This window comes from Panulirus ornatus, chromosome 57, assembly GCF_036320965.1.
Source record: "Panulirus ornatus isolate Po-2019 chromosome 57, ASM3632096v1, whole genome shotgun sequence".
Classification (NCBI taxonomy): Eukaryota; Metazoa; Arthropoda; class Malacostraca; order Decapoda; family Palinuridae; genus Panulirus; species Panulirus ornatus.
Genome location: NC_092280.1, coordinates 30,145,523 through 30,171,447, shown reverse-complemented (window position 1 = coordinate 30,171,447; position 25,925 = coordinate 30,145,523). Strand labels below are relative to the sequence as shown.

General features: G+C 37.5%; 1 protein-coding gene across 4 annotated transcripts; it reads left to right on the top strand.

The window, feature by feature from the left end:
* The first annotated feature begins 910 nt into the window (after positions 1-910).
* On the top strand, positions 911-25,268 carry LOC139766393 (uncharacterized). Of its 4 annotated transcripts, none has more exons than XM_071694969.1 (4): positions 911-984; positions 6,293-7,083; positions 17,439-18,391; positions 22,804-25,268. In XM_071694969.1, exons 2-4 carry the CDS (start codon positions 6,321-6,323, stop codon positions 23,068-23,070), a joined length of 1,983 nt encoding a protein of 660 aa, XP_071551070.1. In that variant the 5' UTR covers positions 911-984; positions 6,293-6,320; the 3' UTR covers positions 23,071-25,268. The 4 variants fall into 4 exon arrangements, with proteins under 4 accessions (XP_071551070.1, XP_071551069.1, XP_071551066.1 ...); XM_071694968.1 differs by having other exon boundaries at positions 6,293-7,299; XM_071694965.1 differs by having other exon boundaries at positions 6,293-7,350.
* Positions 25,269-25,925: the final 657 nt, after the last annotated feature.

The following is a 25,925-nucleotide window of genomic DNA, read 5'->3' as shown; positions in this document are numbered from 1 at the left end:
CCATTTATTGACGTTAGTCTTTTGTTAGTTTCGAAAACTGTCGTTAACCCTTTGTTGACGAGAGTTAACTTTAAAGGTCGATGATGTTAAACATCACAGCAGGGCTGCCATGTATCTATCGAATTGCTTCAGTTCCCATGCTTTTGTAATAAAACCACGAACACTACTTATCACCTGCATAATAACCTTTAGAAACGCTTTTGGACGGTCGGGTGCTGTTCATCATTTGAATTCGTTTAGAATTTTTACCCCATACTCGAAAGTAGCTATGTATGTGTGTATCTATTGAGGTACTTAATGATCCCAGGTTGTCATCCATATATCAGGACACATATGTCAGTTACTATTATTTTAGCTTTTATTTTGTATCTTTTTTCGTATGCCAGTAATAGTAAAATATGAAGAGTACAGGGATCTCATTGCATTTGCTGTAAATTTTCATTTAAGATCCTCAATAAGTGTCAACAACATGTGGAGGATCTCAGAATGTCGGTATTTTTAACGTTTCATTGATTGATGATCAGTCAGCTTATGTCTGGAAGATATTTCCCACTTTTCTCACTCAAAATAATTACAATCATCCTGTTATGAATATTTGTTTGGTCATTTAGTCACTGAGGACTAAACAGATTGATTACACAGTGTTTTTCAAACGTTTTTCTGTGAGAAAAGTATGCCATGAAAATGTCTTGAGACATTAAAGAGAGCGGATCATTGCCCGTCTAGGCTGCAGGAGATGTCACAAGGACATTAGAAGTATAAGATACGTGATAGGTAAGTAGAGCAAACTAACAATTTGATTCATATATTCAAGAATATACAACAATATGTTTCAGTACTCTTAAAGAGAATGTAATCCTCTTTTTGTTAGTCTTTTGTTTCATTACACCTGTCCGACAGTCCTCAGCCGGTAAAGTTTTCGTACTCTATACTGTAAACACCGAATGGAAGTAGCTTCTTCCGCCTTTTTCTAATATTCCAAAGGTAAGAAGTGACCTCCAGAGGTGGTGTTGAATCCTACACGGCTGTAAGAGCTTATGTGGATGCAGGTGGTCGGGATAGCAACCTAGTAAGGCCAAGAAAGTAAGGCAAGTCCCCGGGAGAATACGTATGTACGCACACACCGTCAGCCAGTGTTGCCGCGGGTGGGAATTGCAGATGTTGGCGATTGAATTGATTAAAGCTTCCAGGCCACTTGTATATCGTTTTACTCAGTATTCTGACGTAACTTTACTCCTTTTAGGCTTGTACATGCGAAGACTTAGGCTGATTGGTCCCTGTTGAACGTTTTGTTATCCAGGTGTAAATGATTTACAGTCCAGACATGATTGTAAATAGCGAGAGGTTGGACTTCGGGTACCAACTATTATATAACTATGATGATGACATGGGGTCACGGTGTAGCCTGACCTCTGACCCTGGGTTGACAAATAAGGCCACATTAAGTTGTAAGTGATGTTTAGATGTATACACTTGTACAAGTAATATTAATCCATTCTTCAGGTGGCATGAGCATTTTGATTTGATGGGTTGTTGATTTTATTTGTTTTCTATAATTTTTTTAAGTTCCTTCTGTGAAAATTACACGTGCTGTAACCTCTTATGGTTGATTTGGAGATTATGTACAGCATGCAGGACAGGAAGTACAAGGTGGTGAAAATATATTTGGATGATTCTGAATTAAGAGTTCATATGTATGGCAGTCTTAAAGAACAGAAAGTATATCGATTAAATGGCTAATGTTTCAGTACAGAGAAAATGTAAGTGTCTTCTCATAAGAAAAGTGAAATGATTATTTAACGACTTTTTACATGGTTACAAAGGTTAGGTTAACTTTTAAAACTAAATTTTTTACCATTTACCATCATATATATATATATATATATATATATATATATATATATATATATATATATATATATATATATATACCTGGCTACTTGGATCCTGATGGTTGTTTAACAACTTTAATTGAAGTGAAGAAATGTAATGAATATTTCAAAGATCTAGAGTACATCACTATGGTGACTGATTCCTAGCACTAATGCAGATGGTCTTTGGAATTTTTGCTTATTAGGGTTACAGCAGCAATCATGATGGTGGTTGATACAGAGTTAGTAGTTACATTAAACAACCTGTTATCAAATCTTCAGGTTCTGGTAAGCAACTCATTCAGTTACCTGAAATTTCTAATGTAGGTCAAGATCAGCTCATTTTTGGGTATTTGACCTTTGTAGTTCATGTGTTTGTCACCAGAGGACTAACTGTTGGTTACATTTGTTACTTATGGTTGATGATATATCAACCTGTAAAACCTTTTGTGGATACTATACTCATTAAATTCTTTTATGCTATATAGTGAGCCTTTGGTTCAGGCTCAAAGTGTGTTTATTGTAAATCAGCTCTCTTTGTAGTTAATTACTGATGGTAAATTTTAAGCCTATGTAAGATTAAGGTAATTATTTAATTATGGATGGAACTGTCATAGAGTGCATGATATAACTAAAAATGATTAGACATCTCTTGTGATACAAAACTTGCATTTTATTTGGTATGTCCTTGAAATATATGAATGATTTACATGATGTATCCACATTAACTGGCACAGATTCAGCAGAGTACAAGCCAACATAATTAACTTTTATAGTTGTGGTAGAACCATCTAGTGTACTGCACAAAACAGATGTCAGCTGTACCATATACCTTGAAGATTTCCTTTCAGAATATATTGGTGCATTTTTTTCCCCCAGTCAATATCATTTTGGGGTGCCATACTACTAAGATTTCTAGTTTGACAATGGGAGTAGCTGCAAGCATTTCAGAAGGAACAATAACATGCTAACACTGTTTGGTTATGTCATCAGATGTAACTTAGAATGTTCATAGAGGTAATCTTTTAGCTCATTTTGTTCACGGTGCTCAAGACATTATTTTATTAACCTGGTAATTCATTTTTACCCAATACAGTATACCCCACAGAGCCTTTGGCCCCTACCAAACATTTTTCAGATAGTTAGTGCTTGATGTTATTGAATTGCCTTCTGACCTTTCTGCAGTACTAACATAGTTGAAAGCAGGATCATCCACTAAATAGTGTTGATATGCAGGCTTAGGTTAGCTATGAATTTAAACATATAACTGTAAAGAAGGTTCTGCTTCCTGAAGTTTGCTTCTGCAGTTCATATGTAAAAAATTGCCTCTTTTCAAATCTTTCATTTTAATTCATGAAATGGTTTAGCTAACCTATGACTTCCTGTGATTTCTAGAAATGGAAATAACTGAAATTTTGCATTCTGGTGATGAAAGGTTAGAGTGAGGGGGTGGGGTAGCTTTGGGGTATCAGTGTTTGAACATTGTTAGCATTTGGAAAATAATTCATGTAGATACTCTTACTACTGTTCTTTCATGATATGTAATGATAAGCTTACTGTTGTTCTGTTATTATATGCATTGAAAACTGCTTTTTTGTTTTTCAGTGACATGTAATGATACTCTTATTGTTGTTCTTTCATAACATGTAATGATAACCTTACTGTTCTGTCATAATAAGTAGTGATAACCATACTGTTGCTCTTTCACAACATTTAGTGATAACCTTTCTCTTTTCTGTCATAATATGTGGTGGTAACCTTACTGTTGTTTTTTCATAACTTGTAATGATACTGTTGTTCATTCATAACATGTAATGATAACCTTACTTATGTTATGTCATAACATGTGAAACTAGTTTTATCATAACATGTAGTGATACTGTTGTTCTGTCATGTCATGTTGTAATACTTTTTTCCTGTCATAATATAGAGTATTACTCTTACTGGTCTGTCATATGGATATTTCATAAGTATATTTCATATATGGGTTTTTGATACAGTTGAATGTAAAATTTATTGAACTAATCACTCCTGGTTTAATATCATTTAGAATGTCCCTCTATGTCAAGTTTATTGAAGGAACTACTTTTCATATAAACTAAATTATTATACTTGATTTTACAACAGATAGCTAACTTTGTCATTTGTTTGTAAATGATGCATGTATTAGATCATTAGATTAGCAGTTCTTGTGGAATATGTTAAAAGATAAGACTTTTTTGTTTTAGCAAGGATTTTATGTCGCATCCTTACCAGATCAAATGTGAAAATGTGTCAGTCACATAGTAAGTGAATATGGCTCAGAAAAAGATTTACAGGAAATTCGTGATGTGGGACTTTTTGAAATTTTTATTGGTCTACAGACTACTGAAGTCATTTTCCTTATATTTTTCCATTCGTCTTTAGTTACAGAATTTTGTAGGGTTATAGAATCCCTGAGTAATATGAATACAAAGTTCAAGGTGATTAGAAGTAAAAGGTAAAGTGGATTAATTGCTAGAGTAAATAGCACTAATGATAATGATTTAGAAATTTATTTCTGATTAATCATGGTCAAAGTTATATCAGCATATGGTTTACTTTTAGGAACTTTAGTCTTGTAATGCAAAAAGTAAGTCATTATGGATTACCCTCATCTTCACTTTGAGGACAACCCATTTCTCTACTTTTCCTGCTTTTCCTTTTCTAATTGTATAGCTTCTTCCATTCAGGCTTTTTCCTTACCTTTCAATTTGTCCCTTAGAGCAAATTTTCTTACCTATAACTAACAACAACTTCCAAAGTAGTAACAGACACATAAACCACATAATCATGACACATAAAAAATCTTTGTGGTAAGCACTGTGTATTCAGAATCGATATGGATCAGTTACAGAAATACAGATCACTTGGCTTGCAATGAATTACTTATAGTCAGTGAGCTTGTTGCAGATATATTATACCTAATACAGTTTTAAGCATGAACATAATATGTGTTTTGGCAGAGCAGAAACTTAAACTGGTATTAATATCATGTGTTTTGATGGGACCTTTTTTTTTCTTTGAGCTTTGATTTGGATTTGTGTTATGAGAATTGGTCTTTCTACTCCCTCAACCTAATAGTGACATTATGACATCACTACAATAGATAGGACCCCATGCTTGTAAAACTCCATCCTTATACAGTACCAGTAGGTGATTACAATAGCCAGTGTAAAAGACTTTTTACAGAAGAAAAAATAATGAATGAATAAAAGAAAATTATATTGTTTATGAGGCCTGGAGAAAAATAATGGTAATCAAATAAAAGACTGACAAAATTTAGCCCGACTTGTGCTTACCTGGTTATAAGTTTTGAATTTTGAGTAGTATGAAGCTTGGACCTTGGCTATTCAGCCATATATGAGTAAACCATCCACCATTCAGAGGAAATTTTGCCATGAAATAAAACACTCAAGATCAAATCCATGCATTTTGAACCCATGAAAAACATTTGATCATCGAAATATTCATGATAAGATAAGGAACTTCATTATTGGTTAGTGAAAGTGTATGGGTATTTACAATTTACAGTAGTTGCGTTATGGCATTATTTTGTTTTTAGCATATGAAAACCCAGATCTAGACTTCTTGTTATAGTGCAAGCCATAGGGTACTTACACTTGCATAGATATCATCTCTTTTTAGATATGCTTAATATAACCCCTCCCCCGACTTTTATGTGTGTGTGTGTGTGTTTTAGATGTTTTATGAATTGCTTCGTAAGCAGTGATACAAAATACAAAACCATGGTATGAAAGAAACTGAAATTAGTCACAGAGCTCAAGAGTTCAGGCTATGGAAATATCCTGTTTGAGAGGAGCATGTGGTATGACTAGATGGAATGAAGAAAGAAATTGGCGGTGTATGAAAGATGTGATATTGCAGGGAATGCAAAGGGTTGAGTGGTTGAGTTGGTGAAAGGTAATGCTTTGAGGTGGTTTGGGTATGTGGTAAGTATGCAAGATGGGGTTTAGAAGGAGAATGGAGTGTATGATGGTACAACTAAAGGGGTTGATGTGAGTGGAAGACCACCTTGTGACATGGGGAAATTGAGTGGAAGAATACTGGAGGGAGAGAAGTGGTGGAAGAATGTGTGGAATGGTGTAATGAGGGAGGCATGTAAGGACAGTGATAAGAGGAGACTCCTATGCTATGGCCTCCCCCTTGATGGGAGTTCTTGGAGGGAAGAGGCATCAGAGATATAGATAGATAGATTGAAAGAAACTGACTGTTAAAAGGAAAGTAACATGATTTTGTAAGAGGGGATTTTCTTAATCAGAATTGTTACTTTATTGATAGATAGAAATTTGATTTTATAAGTTTCACTTACGAACTTTCTGTATCGATTTATATCAGCACTACATGTAGATTTAACTAAAACTATTTCTTTACTCTTTCAGGAGAGATGAGTTTGATTGTTAACTGAAGATGTATACAGGAGCAGAGACCAGTAAAGAAACACAGCACATTACCCCACACATTGCAGCTCACAAATCTTCATTGGCATCTACTTCATCTGTGTCTACATTATCATCTGTAGCACTTTCTGTGTCAGGTGGAGCCCAAGACCTGGCCCAGCCACACTTGTCTCACAAGAGTGGGCTAAGTGCTCACATCCCAACATATAGAGTGGGTTTACATGCACCACACCACTCTGTGGTGAAAGGCTTGGACCATGATGTACCATCACTGGCAGCTCGTCATCATATCCATGCTAGCCATTCCACCCAATTGTCCAAAAGTGCCCCGCAAGATTTATCTGCCCATGCCACTGCAGCTGCAGGAAAGACATTACCTCAAGAATTGACTCCCCATACCTCCACTCACCACAAACCACTGCCCCACATTCATACTGTTGTGAGTCAGGGTATGAATCATAGTCCAATTGGGACGCTCATACCAGCACATCAGGCTGACAGAGGCTCTCCCTATTTCCGTGTACCAGATTCAGTTATAAGTGTGCAAGGCCCCTCAGCTGTATTAGTATCCACTGTAGGGGAGGGGATAGCATCAACTCATCCCACCTCCCAGACCACTACCTTGGTGCATGCACAGTCCACATTGCCAGTGCAAAGCACTGCCACTAACTTGACTACAATGCCGACCACTTCTCTGGCAGCAAATGTATCTTTGCCAGGAGGTGTGAACCCAGCTGTTGCTACCACATTGTCACAAACTAACATGTTAACAGGTGAGTGCATTGCCACTCCTCATAATGTTTCATCAAACTGTGCAGTAGCTCAAACAAATCTCAGAAATGTTAAGAAAGAGAAAGCTGAACAGCTAGAAGGAATGGGTATGACTGCTGGGCAAGGAGGTAATGGAATCCAGCAAACAGAAGGGCCCCACCGCGACCTCGTGCGTCAAGCACTGCAAGCAGTTGTTACACATCCTCAACAGAAAACTGGTAATGACCAAGAAGTAATTGAATACAATTACACTGCTGGTGATATTGCAGGTAATTTTGGCATCACAGCTATGTTTTATGTTTTCATTTGGAACAAGTCACCTGTTTGCAGTTTGCCCTTCAGCTAATTTGCTATCCTGCATCTCCATAAACAAGCTGAAACCTACCCGTTTTTCACACAGACTTTTCATTGCCTGCTTTCTCAAACTTAAGTCTAAGTATATATCTCTATATCATTTAAGCTTTATTTCCTATCATATAAAGCAGTATGATATGTAAAGTTTTTGTTTAGTTTTCATACACATTTTCTGGCCTGAGGCTTTTATCTTAGAATTGCTTGTTGCTGACTATTGCATACCTTCAGCCATCAGACCCAGCAGCTATTCTTCGAAAACTTTACATTATTCTTCATGTTAGACAATATTATATAAGTAAAGTAAGCACCATAGGCTAGAATAGACAGATAGTAAGTTTAAAGATGATTATATGCATTCAGCCATGAGTTGTAGGTTTATTTTTGACTTGATGGGGTAGTACAAGCAGTTTATCAGCAGATTATGGTAGTATTTCAAAAGACATTGGTTAATCTAACTACTCCCACTCTGAAGATTGCTGCCTATGAAAGTAATGTATATATGCAATAGAAGGTAGTCATATAGAGCTGAAAAGAATTCACGTTGCCTCAGCGTTACAACATGGGAATATAATAGAATTGGTTAAGTATGAAATGACAGAGAAGCATTTAAATATAACTCTCAGGAAATGATAAAGACAGAAAAATGACAAAATTATAAACTTTGGAGGATAGTTAGAGGTTATAAATTGTGTGATGAGCATCCAGGTACTGTTGCAGTGTAAGGAAAGAAGGCAATCTCTAATTTTTATAATTTCATGATGAAGTGAAGCAAGTCTTATGTAATTACACTTGTTTGCATCCAACTAGTAAAGTAAGGTGAGAGGCAGTGTCTTTGACATTCTTCAGGTACTATTAATTTCCACCCATTGTTTGAGAACCAAATGTAGCTCAAGCCATTTGATGTTACTGCCTTCCATGACTTTTTTAGCTGGAATACAGTTGACACAGCTGTCTCCTGATGAAGAATAATGACTAAATCAGTTAGATTTAATAAGAAAGTTGAGGGTGGCTTCCCTCCACATGTGAGGTGAAATTGAGGTTGAAAGGAAATTGTGAAACAGAAAGACCTGATAAACAGCTGCACTTGTGTAGTGATGATCTTGATTTAATTGTTTGAGACCATGAAATGGGACTACAGTAATGATGGAAGTAATGAAAGGCACCCATTTATCTGTTGGCATATCAGAACCATAATCGTAGAATGATGAACTGATTTGTATATTACCATGATCAGTTTTCCAATTTGTCAAAATAGGACATCTGCTCATAATCAATTTCGGTTATTCAGTACCTGCAGTTTTTATTTTATGTTGCCTTCTCTAACAGGTGTATTTAGAAAGAGATATGTAGCAGCTTCCAGTGTACAGCTTATGTGCTAAGCTACATTTTTTCATGCTTGTGTATAACTGTTCCAGGATATTTGCATGATGACATCAACACTGCTTTTCTGAGCACACTAGTAGTCTCTTGCACTAATCACATTTTGCCAGTCATGTGTTTTTGTATTCATGTAGGCTTTTCTTCAGTTTTGATTTTAGTCTTTATGTAGAAAATCATGAAACAAATTTGGATTATTGTTCACTGGAATTATATAAAATTATTTGCTGCAATAGTTATTTACTATTTTTATTAATATGCTGTCATGACTAATTGCTCTTTTGTAAGATTCTTCTACCCAAGGAAGTGTTAGTGGCAAGAAAACTTGGAATTGGTAATATATGTTCCAAAAGAGCAATTATTCAGCTCACCAGCTCACACAGTCCTGCCCTATTTATACCATCAAGGCTTCCCAGAACAGGTCCCCCCTCACCTTAGCTTCGTGTTCCCTTTGCACTAGTTGGATAGTGTGAGTGATGGCTTTCTCATATTTGAGGTCAAATGAAACCCTTACTATAGAATGTAGACTAGATCATCAGCTTCAGGCTCTCAAGAGGGTCTTTCTCCATTTCATGTGGATTTCCCTGCAATCAAGGATAGTACTCATCTTCCTCCGATTATGTTTCTATTTTCAGATCTGTCAGCAGAGGCAGTGGATGTTTTGTTTCTAGACTGCAGTCAGCGGACATCAGATGGTCATACATCCATTTCCTATCTTGTCAGTAGTTACCTTAAAGATTCTTAACAGGAGAGGCAAAGAGATTCTGTAGTGTCATGCTTACTAGTTGGAGAGTGGTTTTTATTTGTTGTAAAGGGTCCAGCAGATTATTCAGAGTTTTCCCAGAGAATCTTTAGTCAGGTTGTATTGAACAATAAAAAGGCATAATTCTTATTAATGAGGTTTGCAGATTAACTAGACAGTGGAGTGTATCTTTTGAGATTTATAGGTTGTATGGTGAGTGCTTTCAGTATAATATAAATCCTCAGTGTGACTTAAGTGTGTTAAAGAATATCTAGTTGTTTGTGAAACAATTTGGAATTTTCACGTTTCTCTAGAATTTTGGTTAAACAGATTCCATTGCTGTACTGTGTAATTTCTGTCTTTCCTGCTGTCAGTTTTTTCAAGAGTAACTCACACCAGTGAATTACACGTTGGCTTTATGATACATTTTGAAATTAATCCTTGATTTGGAAACAACTATAAATCTTTTGGATTTATCTGTGAAGAGAAGTTGAATCAAAATGATTTGTGGGATAGCTTCATTTAATTCTCTGACCTTTCATTGCTATAGATAGAAAATTTCTCACCCAGAATTATCTTGTATCTAGAAATGCTCTACATCAAAAAGGCCGTTATAATGTCTTTTTATTTGGAGACAGTCAAAGGATGATGCTGAATATTTGTCCTAATGTAGTATGAAGTTATATACTCACATACTTGGTAAGTTATTGCTTTTTACGTAAGGGTATTTCAAGTGTATCTTTGCTTATGGAGTGTTGGAGAAAATTCCCATGAAATACTCTTTTCCATTAATATTATTTGCTGTGTGGTCTTGTCACTGAAAAGCTTTTGGAGACAAGATATGCTGTTGATCTATGTAGACTGGTATTAATCAGTTATATGATTAATTATATAGCTCCAGGGCTCTTACTAAATTCTGCCTGCTTGTGGTTATACAGCAAGTGAAACAACTTTTGTGAGGATTTATCACAAAGGAGAGTAGTCCCATCAAAGAACTTGCCTAAAAGCCATCCTATCCTAGCTGCTGAGTGTATGCCAGTCCTGGAACTGTAGGAGCCCCTGGATAGGGTGTCCTAGGGTTGTATGATAATAATAAGGTAACCCCAGGATCACTTTTATGTGGTTCCTGCGACTTCAAGGCTACAGTCAGTAGCAGGGAAATGATGGACTTAGTCAAAATCCTTCATTATCATCAGTTATAGATCAAATCCAAACTCAAAACAACATCATTACTAACATAGTCACTGGGAAACAAACAGTCCTATTTTAGACCTGATAAGCACAAAACTCTCAGCAATCAATGCTGGTGAAGAAGAAAGAAAATCCATACCTTCCACACTCCAGTCCCCAAACATGATTTACTTGTAACCCAAATATAAACATCCTTTTGCCTAAAGAATGTTTAAACATGGTCATAAAACATTTCTTAAAAGATGGCCACAAGCCAATCACACCTGAATGGAGAGCTATAAAAAACGAGCACAAAATCCAATTAGACACACCTGCTGATCCACCTTTCACTCTCAGTTATACTCGCATTGCAGTTTAGATCTTAATGAACTCCTCTGCAACAGGCCCTGACAGCACTGCAAACTTCCACTTAAAACACTTCAGCCTTATTGTGTTACAAGCTCCTACAGGTACAGACAAACCTCTGATTGCACTGGGGATGTGATCCTGGTAAAATCTTTCGTGAGTGCAAAAAGCCCTAAAGGAGTGTGTTATATTATGGCTCTAATGGAGATGTGTGCCAACAGCACCAATTCTCACTGCCTACCTGTAAGGGCTTCACTTGAGTATTGGTAATAGCATAAATGATGATTGTGTACTTTTGACAACTGTTTTGAATCAGTATGTTAAAAATTCCACTGATTTTTAGTGAGATATCAGTGAGAAAATATCATGAAACAGTTGGCATTGTTACAGTACTCACCAATGCAGTTGGTTGGAGCAGCTTGAGCATATGGTAGGGGCTGTTTAGGTAGGAGGAGCTACTGTGAAGATAGGCCAGGCTGTCTCATCCTCAAAATCTGCACTCTTCTTTTAAAAGAAGGTCTGTGATAGGCTGCCTTGCCTATAGTTTCATAGGCATAGCCAAACTCAAGCTGTGGCTGTCTGACATTAACCGGATACTCACCAGCCTTAGTGCACCTCATCGCTTACATTTTCATATCCAGACTGCTTGGTCTTCCTTGATTACTTGACAATATCATAATCAGTATCCCTTGCATACTTTTTTCCAGACATTATGGGTGTCTTGTGCTTATAAAAGTAGGCATAAAGACAGAAGATAAATCCACCATGCTGTGGTATATCAGACTTATGGGTGTTACAGTACTACCTGGAAGCCTCTTACACTCTTTATGTCAGGTTAGCTGTCATATTTTCATTGTTATCAAAACTAAGCTAGTGGGTTAGTTTTAACATTTCCCATTAGGCACCATATGCTTAATCTTTTTTCACCCCTTGATTTCAGTGTATTTCTTCCACCTTTCCCTTCTCAGTTTAGATCACTTTAAATATGGGCATGTTAGCCCAATCTTCTTGTTGCCCCAAAGTTCCCATGTGTTCAGGAGCAAAGAATCCCCTGGGGTTCATTCTTATACTGATGCTTACACAGTAGCTGCACTGGCCCTTCCTAATACCTGTACTTTTCAAGTAGTTACTTTTTTTCACGAACATTGATCAGCATCTTTCTGCAGGACTTTTTCTTGTTGAGCATCATCTAGATAGTATTTCTTGTACAATATTTTGCCCCTCTTGGAGACCTAACTGTCTAGTAATGTTTTCATCTGTTCTTTTCACTCCTTTCATTATAATTCACATATATGATTCCATGGATCTGAAATCTGCAAGTTTTTTATATCATTTGGCTTAAATTTATCTTAAACAGGATGATTGAACAAGCAGGACGTTGTGAGCACTACTTACTAGCCCTGCTTTTCTAGCAAAATCTCGTCATAGGTACTTGTATGTATGTACGTATTCAGTTACCACAATATTATGTTCTTTTTCACTTACAGATTTTTCCATTTTTATAAACATTACAAAATTTCATGCTCATCTAAATTCATGTGACAAGGTTGTAACATCCTCCCATCATCAGGCTGGATCCTATACACTGAGGATTTAACATACACTAGAAGGAATGTCTGAAGTCCTTTCACACAGATAATGTGGGGAAAGAGGGAAGGAGGGAGTTGGGTTGGACCTTTATTGTTTTTCATTTTGAATGATCTGGAGTGAATCTTCAACTACTTTACTCATTTTCTGGGTCATCATGACCACTTTTTCAATACTGGATTTATTTCTAACCTCTAATTTTTTGTGCTGGAGCTATATAATTTCATCCTTCATTGGCTCACCTGATCACACATTTATAAAGACATCTCTGTACTTGTTTACACCACCTCTTCCTTTTGAATGGTCACCTAAAAGTCCTGACCGTGACTGGGTTAACTTATGAAAGTTCTTTTCCGATTCTTTTTCAGGAAGTATGATGTCATTCCTTGAATGATGCTTTTTGTTTCTCGTGAACATGTAACAGAGGTTATTATAATGGGATTAGAGGCACAAATTGTATCTCGAATTTAGGGTATCCATCTTTCCAATCCATGGTTAATCGCCTCTGAGGCCAGTGGGTCAAGGCCCCTTGGGTATCAGAGTTGGGAAAACTCTTCCACATTTGAGTCTTGTTAACATCTTATCTCTGCCCAAAGCCTTTGCAACTGTTTTGTTGATCTAGTAAAGCACCCTCTTACCCAAAGAAAGTATAATAACTTTTCTTCTAATGATGAGTATCTTATCTTTGGCTTAAAGTATCTCTTATGATTTTTGTTTCAGCCTTCCTTTGGTTTTCCATGTGATTAGTACTATACCTCTTTTTCTTATTGATAAAATTTTGTGTTTATTCTTTTCTCTTTTAACTCTTATAATTTGTTTACTAACTGTGTGCTCCTTCTTACGATCTTTTTGAGTCAGTACACTAAACACTTTTCTCTGTAGACACACAAAATGTGTGGACCTTGTGGTTTCCCTCCTCATGTTTTGAATATATGTTCTCAGAACTTGCACCCTAGCTTGCATAATTTCCCTCGTAAAGATAATACAGAACATTCCTTCATCATAGCGACATGCATTGATACAGCTCATCCCATGGGAGGGTGATCATTGTAGCTTTTGTAGCCTTATGCTATTGCTGTAATTTCTAAATTTTTTAAAGTTTTGGAATCTTTTCTCACCTCATATTTCCCTGAGCATCTGGCATTGCACAGCCTCACACCTTTGCTTGTTTAGTGGTTTTCATCTGCTAAAAACTATAACTTTTCCCTCATTGGTATAGTCTTCCCAAGTAAGGATTATCATTTGAATCCTTTCATTTATCATCCAGTTGGTTAGAATTTGACTATTTTTGAAGTCTTTGAATCTTTCCACAACTCCCATTTCCTTTTGCATCTTGAATGTCACAGATTTTTTTTTTTTGCTTCTTAGTATAGGTTTAACCATTGATTTTGTTTCATGATAATGTTGTCTGGTTATGTTTACAGAAACTTTTAGGATTCCTGTGGTGTAGCTCTTCATATCTTGAAAGTAAGCTTTCAATAAATTGTAACATCAGGGTCTGATCTCCAAGCATATTCCTTGTAGGATTTATCTTGCACTTTTCTAATATCCAGCTTTCTGTCTGGTTGGTCCCTTTCCATAATTGTAAAAAGATCAAACTTATCTTCTTACGTCATCAGCAATGGTTTTACACAGGGATCTGTCATGTCTTCTGGCCTCCCCCCCTTTTATCAGACCTTAAAAAAAAAAAAAAAAAAAAAAGCTGATGGCTCAACTCTGCATTCTTCTGCTCTTTTTCACATTCACTTAATCTTTTCCTCCTTGATTAGCATCCTGCTCAAGTCATGCCCATTAATATTGACCCAGAATTAGATATGATATTTTTGTGTGGCAGATGTAACATATTTGATTTAGATAAATAAGTAGATGTAGCATATTTAAGTTAGACAACTCTAATATCAATTTACTGTCTGTAAAACTCATCACAATTCTGTTATTTTCTTTGATCAAAATCTTTGTTGGCTTTGTGATACTACCACTCATCAGTACTACCACTCATCAGTGAATGTATTAAGTATCACCATAATATTTAAAGATTTTGGACACTCCACATTACATAAATATCAAATTCTGGTAAAAAGAAAACAAATTTAGATGATTAAGACTTCTCTTCTGAGCACTTGGTATGATTTCACAGTGGATTGTGTAGTCCTAGTATGGAGTACTGCTTTCACTTTAGGAATGATTTTAGCAATTGAAATGTATTTAACAGAGTTGAACTTAAAACAGTCAGACATTTCATCTCTCCCATTCTAAGTGCAAAACTTGACCAACTTTCCATACACTGCCCTGGTAGTTCTCTTTTTTCTATAGATTTTAATTATCTGCTTGTGAAAGCTGGCTACTTGCATTCCTAAATGTAGACAACTTACTACTTGACAGGCTTCAGTGTTGTGCTTTGTACTGTAATCAATGTGCAGCTGCTGGGGAATCAAGGGTGGGCTGTTGTGATTTTCTGTTTCTTTGTATTGTTGAGCTTTGTTTTACTTTCTCATGTCATTCATAGGTGCTATAACCTGGCTCATTTTATAAGGCAACTTTTCCTACTCTTCAAAAACTTAATTATTTTGTTTTGTTTCCTTTTGTCCTGTATTTCTATTGCTCCTCTTTTATGTTTCATTCAAGGCTTGGCCTTGATAGATACTTCTGTCTGCAACTGGAGGCTTTGACATGAAAGAAATTAATAGGATGTTTAAAGAAAATGAGTTGGTGTTTAGCTTTAAAGAGGTAGAAGTCATGACCAACAACCCAAACAAGGAGGATGTAAGATAAGTCCAGGCATCACTTCAGTGATCATAGGTTAGGTGGTGGTATTGTAAAGCATTGGTAACCATAGTTCATCTTCTAGCTTAGATCAGTTTTGTGGTAAAGGGGCTTTTTTCTGTGCTTGATTAACTAATGAACCATGGATGAATATTGTTGCCAACTATGCAACTCTTTCTTTGCCGTATCAACCAATGAACCATAGACGAATATTGTTGGCAATTACATAACTGTTTAATTTGTCACAACAAGACAAAGTTAACTAAGAAGCTGGTTGATTTATTGTCTTCAGTCAGTGTTTGACATGATAGATGTCTTCAAATCAGCTTGATGCACAGTTGATCATGTCTCTGTGGCTGATGGTTGAGGAAGGGATTATCAGTGTTAGTTTTGATTTTCTGCTTTATAGGATTTGTTTTGCCCTTTATAAACAAGTCCCCAGTGGTTAGAAGTTATTAAAGCACAGAAACAAGTGTCTGTACTAGGAGAATCATTTTCTTGCTTTACATGCTCTCTTGATTTTTGAAGAGGAAGTACAGAACTTTGGCTCAGTGGAAGCTGCATAAGTGCATCCAATAAGGTTAGTGTTTGAAATTGATTTCAGTACTCTTTTTGCTAACCTTCTGATGTGATTTTTTTTTTATTTTAACCCATCTTGTAGAGCTAGGTCCTTACAAAATTAATCTCATGTTTTGTAAGATCTTAGATTTCATTCTGTTGAGCTCTTGAAAACAGTGGGTGAATTCTCCCTCCTATTTATCTATCTTCCTACTGTCATACATATACACTATTTTTGTGTATGTACATTTTTGTATATATCTATGGGTGATGTGCAGGATCCTTCTAAGAATTGATTCTTCTTTCCTTATGCTTGTTTGAAATGTTTAAACCTAATGCATGGTCATTAGATGACAGTGTTTTGCATACTTTTGGAGATTTTTATATAATGATCCCAGGAGTGGTTAAAGAGGTAACTATTTTACATATTGAAAGTCAGTTGAAATTATTTTGATACTTTGCCTCTGCATTACACTGCTGTATCTCTCTTGTTTTATAGAACTGTGAGTTCTTTTTCTTGACTTGCAGTGACACATTATGTTACTGCCTGTGTACCAGGATAGGAAGATGGAAGGTTCTTTGGCTTGCTTGAAAATCAAAATCAAAATTTGATTTTGGAGAACATGGTTTCCTTCTTTCACAATTCTTAATTACAGTGCATTGTTTCTGTATGCCCTTATTCATCCCCATATTCTTCTTGGTGGCCCCTAATTCCATGATGGATCAAGAGTTCAGTCACCATAAGACAGTTTACTCCTGACAGAATGATAATATCCTTTTCATTTTCTTATGTCTTTTTGTATTTCCAATTTACTCAGTTTCCAATCCTGTGTAGAATTTTTATGATCAAAAGTTCAGGTAGCATCAGTCATGAGGTAAGTATCTTAATTTTGTTTCTTGCATTAAGATCAGAGTGTTTACAGCTTGTAGCAAGTTTTATGCAAGCCTTTTAGGACTTTGTATTCTTTTTTTCCCCTTCTCCAAACTTAACATTCAGAGTATGGGTAGCTAGTCATAACAGCATATTATGTCAGGAGAAAACCTCCTTTTAATCAATGAAAGAATTATAATACCCTGACAAGATATGATGTCGTTACTAAGAAATCTCTCCCTTCCCCTTCATTTTCTTGTTTTTCAGATTCTTTGACACTAGATCACACACCCGAGGTGAGGCGTGATGGTGTTCTTGTTGGAGCCTTGATGGAATTCCTACACGGTGGGACAACATAAATGAATGAGCTGGAGTAGTGATCAGCTCAGGGCTTGAATCATCTATGCCAAAATTTTAATGCTTTTTTTACACCAATGTGCCAAGAACTTTAAATATGAAAGGATAGTTAGGTATGACAGCATATCTTATCAGGAGAAATAGCCCTTTTATTGACTTAGGAGGTTTTATGTAATTATGTTATTTGATTTAGATTTTACCTCCATCCACAGAATTGCTAATGATGAACATTCAAGTAAATGCATCACTCCAGGCAATGAACAAGAGTACTGTTCCACCAGAGACGGGATCTGGGCAAGTGGTTGTTCTTCAGCCAGCAGCTGTTGATGAAACCAATAGTCTTCAACCACAACTACAAACTCCAAAGCGCCGCCGCCCAAAGATGTCAGAAGATGCTCAAGTTGAACGTAGAACTAGAATTGCCCTGCGCATGAGGGAGAAACGAGCTGGAGAGTCGGAAGAACAGAAGAGATTACGCAGAATCAGAGAAGCAGAGCGTATGCGACGTAAAAGAGCAACTGAGGACGAGATTCAAAAGTTAAGAAGACGACAGGAAGCAGCAGCTCGAGCAAGGAATCGACGAGCTTCTATGTCACCAGAGGAACGAATTATTGATAGGCAGAAAGCTGCAGATCGAATGAGATTACGACGTGCTACTGAAAGTGATGAAGCAAAGGCCATACGTCGCTTGAAGGCGGCAGAACGAATGAGGAAAAGAAGAGCAAGTGAAACTCCAGAGCAGCGTGCAATGCGCCGACAAAACATTGCTCTTAGAATGAAAGTTCGACGTAAACGCAAAATTGAAGAGGACTTAGAGGATATCCAGCCATCAGAAATTATAACACGTAATATGGCTAGTAAAGCACTAAAAAGTGAAAATAATAGGAACAATGCAGTGCATCAGGGAAATTCAGGAACAGTTACAAATATGAATAGTAACCAGTCATCAAATATTTCCAATTCTCAGCTTGTTACACCCACGTCTCATATTCTTGTACCTTCAAGTATTGGTGTAGGTGCAAGTATTGCTGTACCGGTACTGGAAGTGGATCCAACCTTACCTGCAATTTCGTTAGGGAATTCATCAGGACTCTCAACTGTTGATATGACCCAGCTGTCTCAGCCCCTATCCTTACATAAATCTGTCAGTACAACTCAAGAGCAGGTGAGTCATATGATTATGGTTATCGTCAGATTGCCTTGTAATTGTTTAGCAATATCTTTTTTTATCAGAAAGCAGTAATTTGGAGTTTGTCTAAGTCTCTTTTTAGTTGATGCAATCCCCATCATTCTTTACTTCCCTTGTGTTTGTGTGCATTTAATTTCAGGAGTTTGCTAATTCTTTGCTTATCCCAATCAATGTTTTTCATTGCTTGCATCCTAGGTAATATAGTTCAGCCCTTCCAATGTCATGTGGACCAGAACCAGGGGAGGATGGTGTATATGGTGATGGGTTAGGGAAGAGTGCTTATAGGGTAGAAGCTGGATGACAGTTCTGTCTGGCCTTTCAGACCACATTTAGGTTAGTTTACATGGCGAAACTAGTTTACATAGCGAAACTCTTGTAGGTACTTAGTTGAAGATAAATGCCAAAGATGGTTTTTGAAAAGAGGGAGAAGGAAGTGGTAGACATTTCAATGTCAGACAAAATTTATAGTAGTGATCTGGGAATGCAGAGTTACAATGTTTTTTTTTTTTTTTTTTTTTCAAAGGAAGGAACAGAGAAGGGGCCGGGTGAGTATGTTTCCTCAGAGGCCCAGTCCTCTGTTCTTAACGCTACCTCACTGACGCGGGAAATGGTAAATAGTATGAAAGAAAGAATATATATATATATATATATATATATATATATATATATATATATATATATATATATATATTTTTTGTTTTGTCGCTGTCTCCCGCGTTTGCGAGGTAGCGCAAGGAACAGACGAAAGAAATGGCCCAACCCACCCCCATACACACACACACACAAATATACATACCTACACAGCTTTCCATGGTTTACCCCAGACGCTTCACATGCCCTGATTCAATCCACTGACAGCACGTCAACCCCGGTATACCACATCGATCCAATTCACTCTATTCCTTGCCCTCCTTTCACCCTCCTGCATGTTCAGGCCCCGATCACACAAAATCTTTTTCACTCCATCTTTCCACCTCCAATTTGGTCTCCCACTTCTCCTCGTTCCCTCCACCTCCGACACATATATCCTCGTGGTCAACCTTTCCTCACTCAATCTCTCCATGTGCCCAAACCATTTCAAAACACCCTATTCTGCTCTCTCAACCACGCTTTTTTTATTTCCACACATCTCTCTTACCCTTACGTTACTTACTCGATCACACCACCTCACACCACACATTGTCCTCAAACATCTCATTTCCAGCACATCCATCCTCCTGCGCACAACTCTATCCATAGCCCACGCCTCGCAACCATACAACATTGTTGGAACCACTATTCCTTCAAACAGGTAGCGTTAAGAACAGAGGACTGGGCCTTTGAGGGAACATCCTCACCTGGCCCCCTTCTCTGTTCCTTCTTTTGGAAAATTAAAAAAAAACGAGAGGGGAGTATTTCCAGCCCCCTGCTCCCTTCCCTTTTAGTCGCCTTCTACGACATGCAGGGAATACATGGGAAGTATTCTTTCTCCCCTATCCCCAGGGATATATATATATTATTTTTTTTTTATTATACTTTGTCGCTGTCTCCCGCGTTTGCGAGGTAGCGCAAGGAAACAGATGAAAGAAATGGCCCAACCCCCCCCCCCCATACACATGTATATACATACGTCCACACACGCAAATATACATACCTACACAGCTTTCCATGGTTTACCCCAGATGCTTCACATGCCCTGCTTCAATCCACTGACAGCACGTCAACCCCGGTATACCACATTGCTCCAATTCACTCTATTCCTTGCCCTCCTTTCACCCTCCTGCATGTTCAGGCCCCGATCACACAAAATCTTTTTCACTCCATCTTTCCACCTCCAATTTGGTCTCCCTCTTCTCCTTGTTCCCTCCACCTCCGACACATATATCCTCTTGGTCAATCTTTCCTCACTCATCCTCTCCATGTGCCCAAACCACTTCAAAACACCCTCTTCTGCTCTCTCAACCACGCTCTTTTTATTTCCACACATCTCTCTTACCCTTACGTTACTCACTCGATCAAACCACCTCACACCACACATTGTCCTCAAACATCTCATTTCCAGCACATCCATCCTCCTGCGCACAACTCTATCCATAGCCCACGCCTCGCAACCATACAACATTGTTGGAACCACTATTCCTTCAAACATACCCATTTTTGCTTTCCGAGATAATGTTCTCGACTTCCACACATTCTTCAAGGCCCCCAGAATTTTCGCCCCCTCCCCCACCCTATGATCCACTTCTGCTTCCATGGTTCCATCCGCTGCCAGATCCACTCCCAGATATCTAAAACACTTCACTTCCTCCAGTTTTTCTCCATTCAAACTCACCTCCCAATTGACTTGACCCTCAACCCTACTGTACCTAATAACCTTGCTCTTATTCACATTTACTCTTAACTTTCTTCTTCCACACACTTTACCAAACTCAGTCACCAGCTTCTGCAGTTTCTCACATGAATCAGCCACCAGCGCTGTATCATCAGCGAACAACAACTGACTCACTTCCCAAGCTCTCTCATCCCCAACAGACTTCATACTTGCCCCTCTTTCCAAAACTCTTGCAGTCACCTCCCTAACAACCCCATCCATAAACAAATTAAACAACCATGGAGACATCACACACCCCTGCCGCAAACCTACATTCACATATATATATATATATATATATATATATATATATATATATATATATATATATATATATATATATATATATATATATTTATTCCCTGGGGATAGGGGAGAAAGAATACTTCCCACGTATTCCCTGCGTGTCGTAGAAGGCGACTAAAAGGGAAGGGAGCGGGGGGCTGGAAATCCTCCCCTCTCGTTTTTTTTTTTTTCCAAAAGAAGGAACAGAGGAGAGGTCCAGGTGAGGATATTCCCTCAAAGGCCCAGTCCTCTGTTCTTAACGCTACCTCGCTATTGCGGGAAATAGCGAATAGTATGAAAAAAAAAAAAAAAAAAAAAAAAAAAATATATATATATATATATATATATATATATATATATATATATATATCACATTCATTATACTTTGTCGCTGTCTCCCGCATTAGCGAGGTAGTGCAAGGAAACAGGCGAAAGAATGGCCCAACCCACCCACATACACATGTATATACATAAACACCCACAGACGCATATATACATACCTATCAATTTCAACGTATACATACATATACATACACAGACATATACATATATACACATGTACATATTCATACATGCTGTCTCCATCCATTCCTGCCACCACACATGAAACAGCACCCCTCCCCCCGAGTGCGTGGAAGGTAGTGCTAGGAAAAGACAACAAAGGCCACATTTGTTCACACTCAGTCTCTAGCTGTCATGTGTAATGCATTGAAACCACATCTCCCTTTCCACATCCAGGCCCCACAAAACTTTCCATGGTTTACCCAAGATGCTTCACATGCCCTGGTTCAATCCATTGACAGCATGTCAACCCTGGTATACCACATCGTTCCAATTCACTCCATTCCTGGCACGCCTTTCACCCTCCTGTATGTTCAGGCCCCGATCGCTCAAAATATATATATATATATATATATATATATATATATATATATATATATATATATATATATATATATTCTTTCAAACTATTCGCCATTTCCCGTGTTAGCAAGGTAGCGTTAAGAACAGAGGACTGGGCCTCTGAGGGAATATCCTCACCAGGCCCCCTTCTCTGTTCATATATATATATATATATATATATATATATATATATATATATATATATATATATATATATATATATATATTCTTTTCTTTCAAACTATTCGCCATTTCCCGCATTAGCGAGGTAGCGCTAAGAACAGAGGACTGGGCCTTTGAGGGAATACCCTTACCTGGCCCAATTCTCTGTTCCTTCTTTTGGAAAATTAAAAAAAAAAACCGAGAGGGGAGGATTTCCAGCCCCCCGCTCCCTCCCCTTTTAGTCGCCTTCTACGACACGCAGGGAATACGTGGGAAGTACTCTTAATCCCCTATCCCCAGGGATAATATGTATATATATATATATATATATATATATATATATATATATATATATATATATATATATACATATATATATACATATATATATATGGGCCAGATTGAAGGAAATATAAAGTTTTGGTAATGAGGGACTTTGTTTGGGACAGGGGTCAGGAGAATGTTAGGGAGGGATGGAGCATGTTTGTATAGGGTAGCCTCGAGTCTTTTCAGCCATAGTCACCTTCCTAGCAGAATGTAGCATCAGAAGTATAGATAAATAGATAACTAGTATAGATTATTCATTAGTAAATTATGTCACTGTAGAAACAATGATGCTTTTGTTTAATAAGTGGGCTTTATTACCCTAAGACAATTTTGATGCTGATAATATGTTATCTGTTTTCAGGAAAGACGACTGCCACTTTCTCTTCATAAACATGTGGCAGTCAGCCAAGAATCCTCCCCTAGTGCCACCTCAGCACCAGTGGCCACTCTACTGTCAAGTATGAATACCAGCTCTCATAGTCATATGGAACCTATTCCACTTCACAAAACCACAAATTACCACCATCATTTACCTCATCTTCTCCATTATCACCAGCACCATACTAGTTCTCAGCATCACCATCAACATCATCATCAGCATCTGCAGCAGCGCCATCCTCATCAGTAAGTGGTCCATTGTATACGAGAGGCATTAACAGGTCTCTGGAATTTTAGGCATTGACAGATACTGTGAACCTGATGCATTGACAGGTATCTTATGAGTTTAAGGAATTGACTGCTCTCTTTTGAACCTGAAGCATAAATGTCTCTTGAAAGTGAGACACAGACAAGTACGATGTGAATGTGTGGCATTAATAGTACATAATGATTGACAGACCTCTTGTGAACCTGATGCATTATGTCATATGTGAACATGAGGGGTTAATGCCTTGTGACTTAGATGCAATGACAGATCATGAGTGATCCAGGAGGCATTTGTAACAAATTGAGCTGTTGACAGCTGGTGAGTCTTTGTGATAATTCTTCAGAATCGAGCCACTGAGAAAGCAAAACAAGGATGCATTATATTGCAAAGTATTGATAAAGATTACTAGATATGATGCAACGTTTGGGATGTTACTATACACATATATAGAAGTGAATTGCTGCCAGGTTTCAAAAAGTGGCAAGAAAATTTTGGAGTGATTAGAAAAATAAAGTGTAATTCATTTGAATTTTTTAATAGAATTGGGAGTCAGAATGTGAAGTCTAGTTGCATTAACTGAAGTTGAGGTATCTGGAGATTTGAATATGGACAGTACTTTGAGCAAGGATGGTTGAAAGAAAGTGAATATATCAAAAACCAGGCAGATTATACATATTTTTTGGAGATTAACCAAAGGAAAAATGTGTGCCTCTGGTGTAGGAGGACTTGATAAAAGCTGTTTTAGAACCCAAACTGTTGTAAGCTATCGAACCTTTTGTTCTGTGACAGTTGATTGGAAAACAGAATGTACATTTATCAGATTAACAAAGTGGAAATGGAATTGCTAAAATGACTAGATCACATGTACGATTTTATTACCACATTGTGAATGAACTAATTGATAAGATGTGAGATGAACTTCTGAGGTAGTACAGTCATGTGGAATGATTTACTATATACGTACATAAGTGAAGCAAGAGACAAGTGGAAAGAAGTGCGGTGAGTAATGATGGTAGGATCCAGTAATGTTGTGAAAAAGTTGATTAGTACATTAGTAAGAGGGGTTATTGATAAAGTTGTCTGTACAAATAATGAATTATTTTCATATATGGATGAAGTTAAGTATAAACCTCATAACAATACAGTGGGAGATGACAGTTATGTATTTTATGATTGTTTCTAACTCCAGGAATCTTTTTATGGGACTTCTGTAGCTTCAAGACTGTGTTTCAAATGGCAGCAGGGTACAGTGGACTCTTTTAGGGCAGGAAAGTCCTTGACAAAGTGTATATCCCCTGCACACTGCTGATGACACAACCTTTTCGAAGGTGATTTTGTACTTGCAATGACCCCATTGGCAGAAGCCTAGGGACACACATACACACACACACACATATATATATATATATATATATATATATATATATATATATATATATATATATATTTATATATTATTGATTTATTCATAAATTTATAAATTTATTTATTATATATGTATATATATTTTTTTTTTTACATTTTTTTTATTTATTATACTTTGTCGCTGTCTCCCGCATTAGCGAGGTAGCACAAGGAAACAGATGAAAGAATGGCCCAACCCACCCACATACAAATGTATATACATACACATCCACACATGCACATATACATACCTATACATTCAACATATACATATATATATATATATATATATATACATACAAAGACATATACATATATACACATGTACATAATTCATACTTGCGGCCCTTATTCATTCCCGTCGCCACCCCACCACACATGAAGTGACAACCCCCTCCCCCTGCACGCACGCAAGGTAGTGCTAGGAAAAGACAACAAAGGCCACATTCTCCTCATTCCCTCCACCTCTGACACATATATCCTCTTTGTCAATCTTTCCTCACTCATTCTCTCCATGTGACCAAACCATTTCAAAACACCCTCTTCTGCTCTCTCAACCTCACACTTTTTATTACCACACATCTCTCTTACCCTTTCATTACTTGCTTGATCAAACCACATCACACCACATGTCCTCAAACATCTCATTTCCAACACATCCACCCTCCTCTGTGTAACCCTATCTATAGCCCATGCCTTGCAACCATATAACATTGCTGGAACCACTGTGTGATGACCCCATGGTTTTTTAATTTGTTTATGGATGGGGTGGTTATGGAGGTAAATGCAAGAGTTTTGGAGAGAGGGGCAAGTTTGCAGTCTGTTGGGGATGAGAGGGCCATAGAAGCGAGTCAGCTGTTGTTCGCCGATGATACAGCTCTAGTGGCTGATTCGAGTGAGAAACTGCAGAAGTTGGTGAATGAGTTTGGAAAAGTGTGAAAGGAGAATGTTGAGGGTAAATGTTAATAAGAGCAAGATTATTAGGTTCAGTAGGGTTGAGGGACAGGTTAATTGGGATTTAAGTTTGAATGGAGAAAAAGTACTTGCCTTCATCCATTCCTGGCTCTACCCTGCCCCACAGGAAACAGCATTGCTACCCCCTGCTTCAGGGAGGGAGTGCCAGGAAAACAGACAAAAAAGGCCACATTTGTTCACAGTCTCTAGCTGTCATGCATAATGCACTGAAACCACAGTTCCCTATCCACATCCAGGTCTCAAAAGACCTTTCCATGGTTTACCCCAGACATTTCACATTCTCTGGTTCAGTCCATTGATAGCATGTTGACCCCAGTATACCACATCGTTCCAATTCACTTTATTCCTTGCACGCCTCTCACCCTCCTGTATGTTCAGGCCCTGAATGCTCAAAATCTTTTTCATGTTATCCTTTCACCTCTAACTTGGTCTCCCGCTTCTCCTTGTTCCTTCCACTT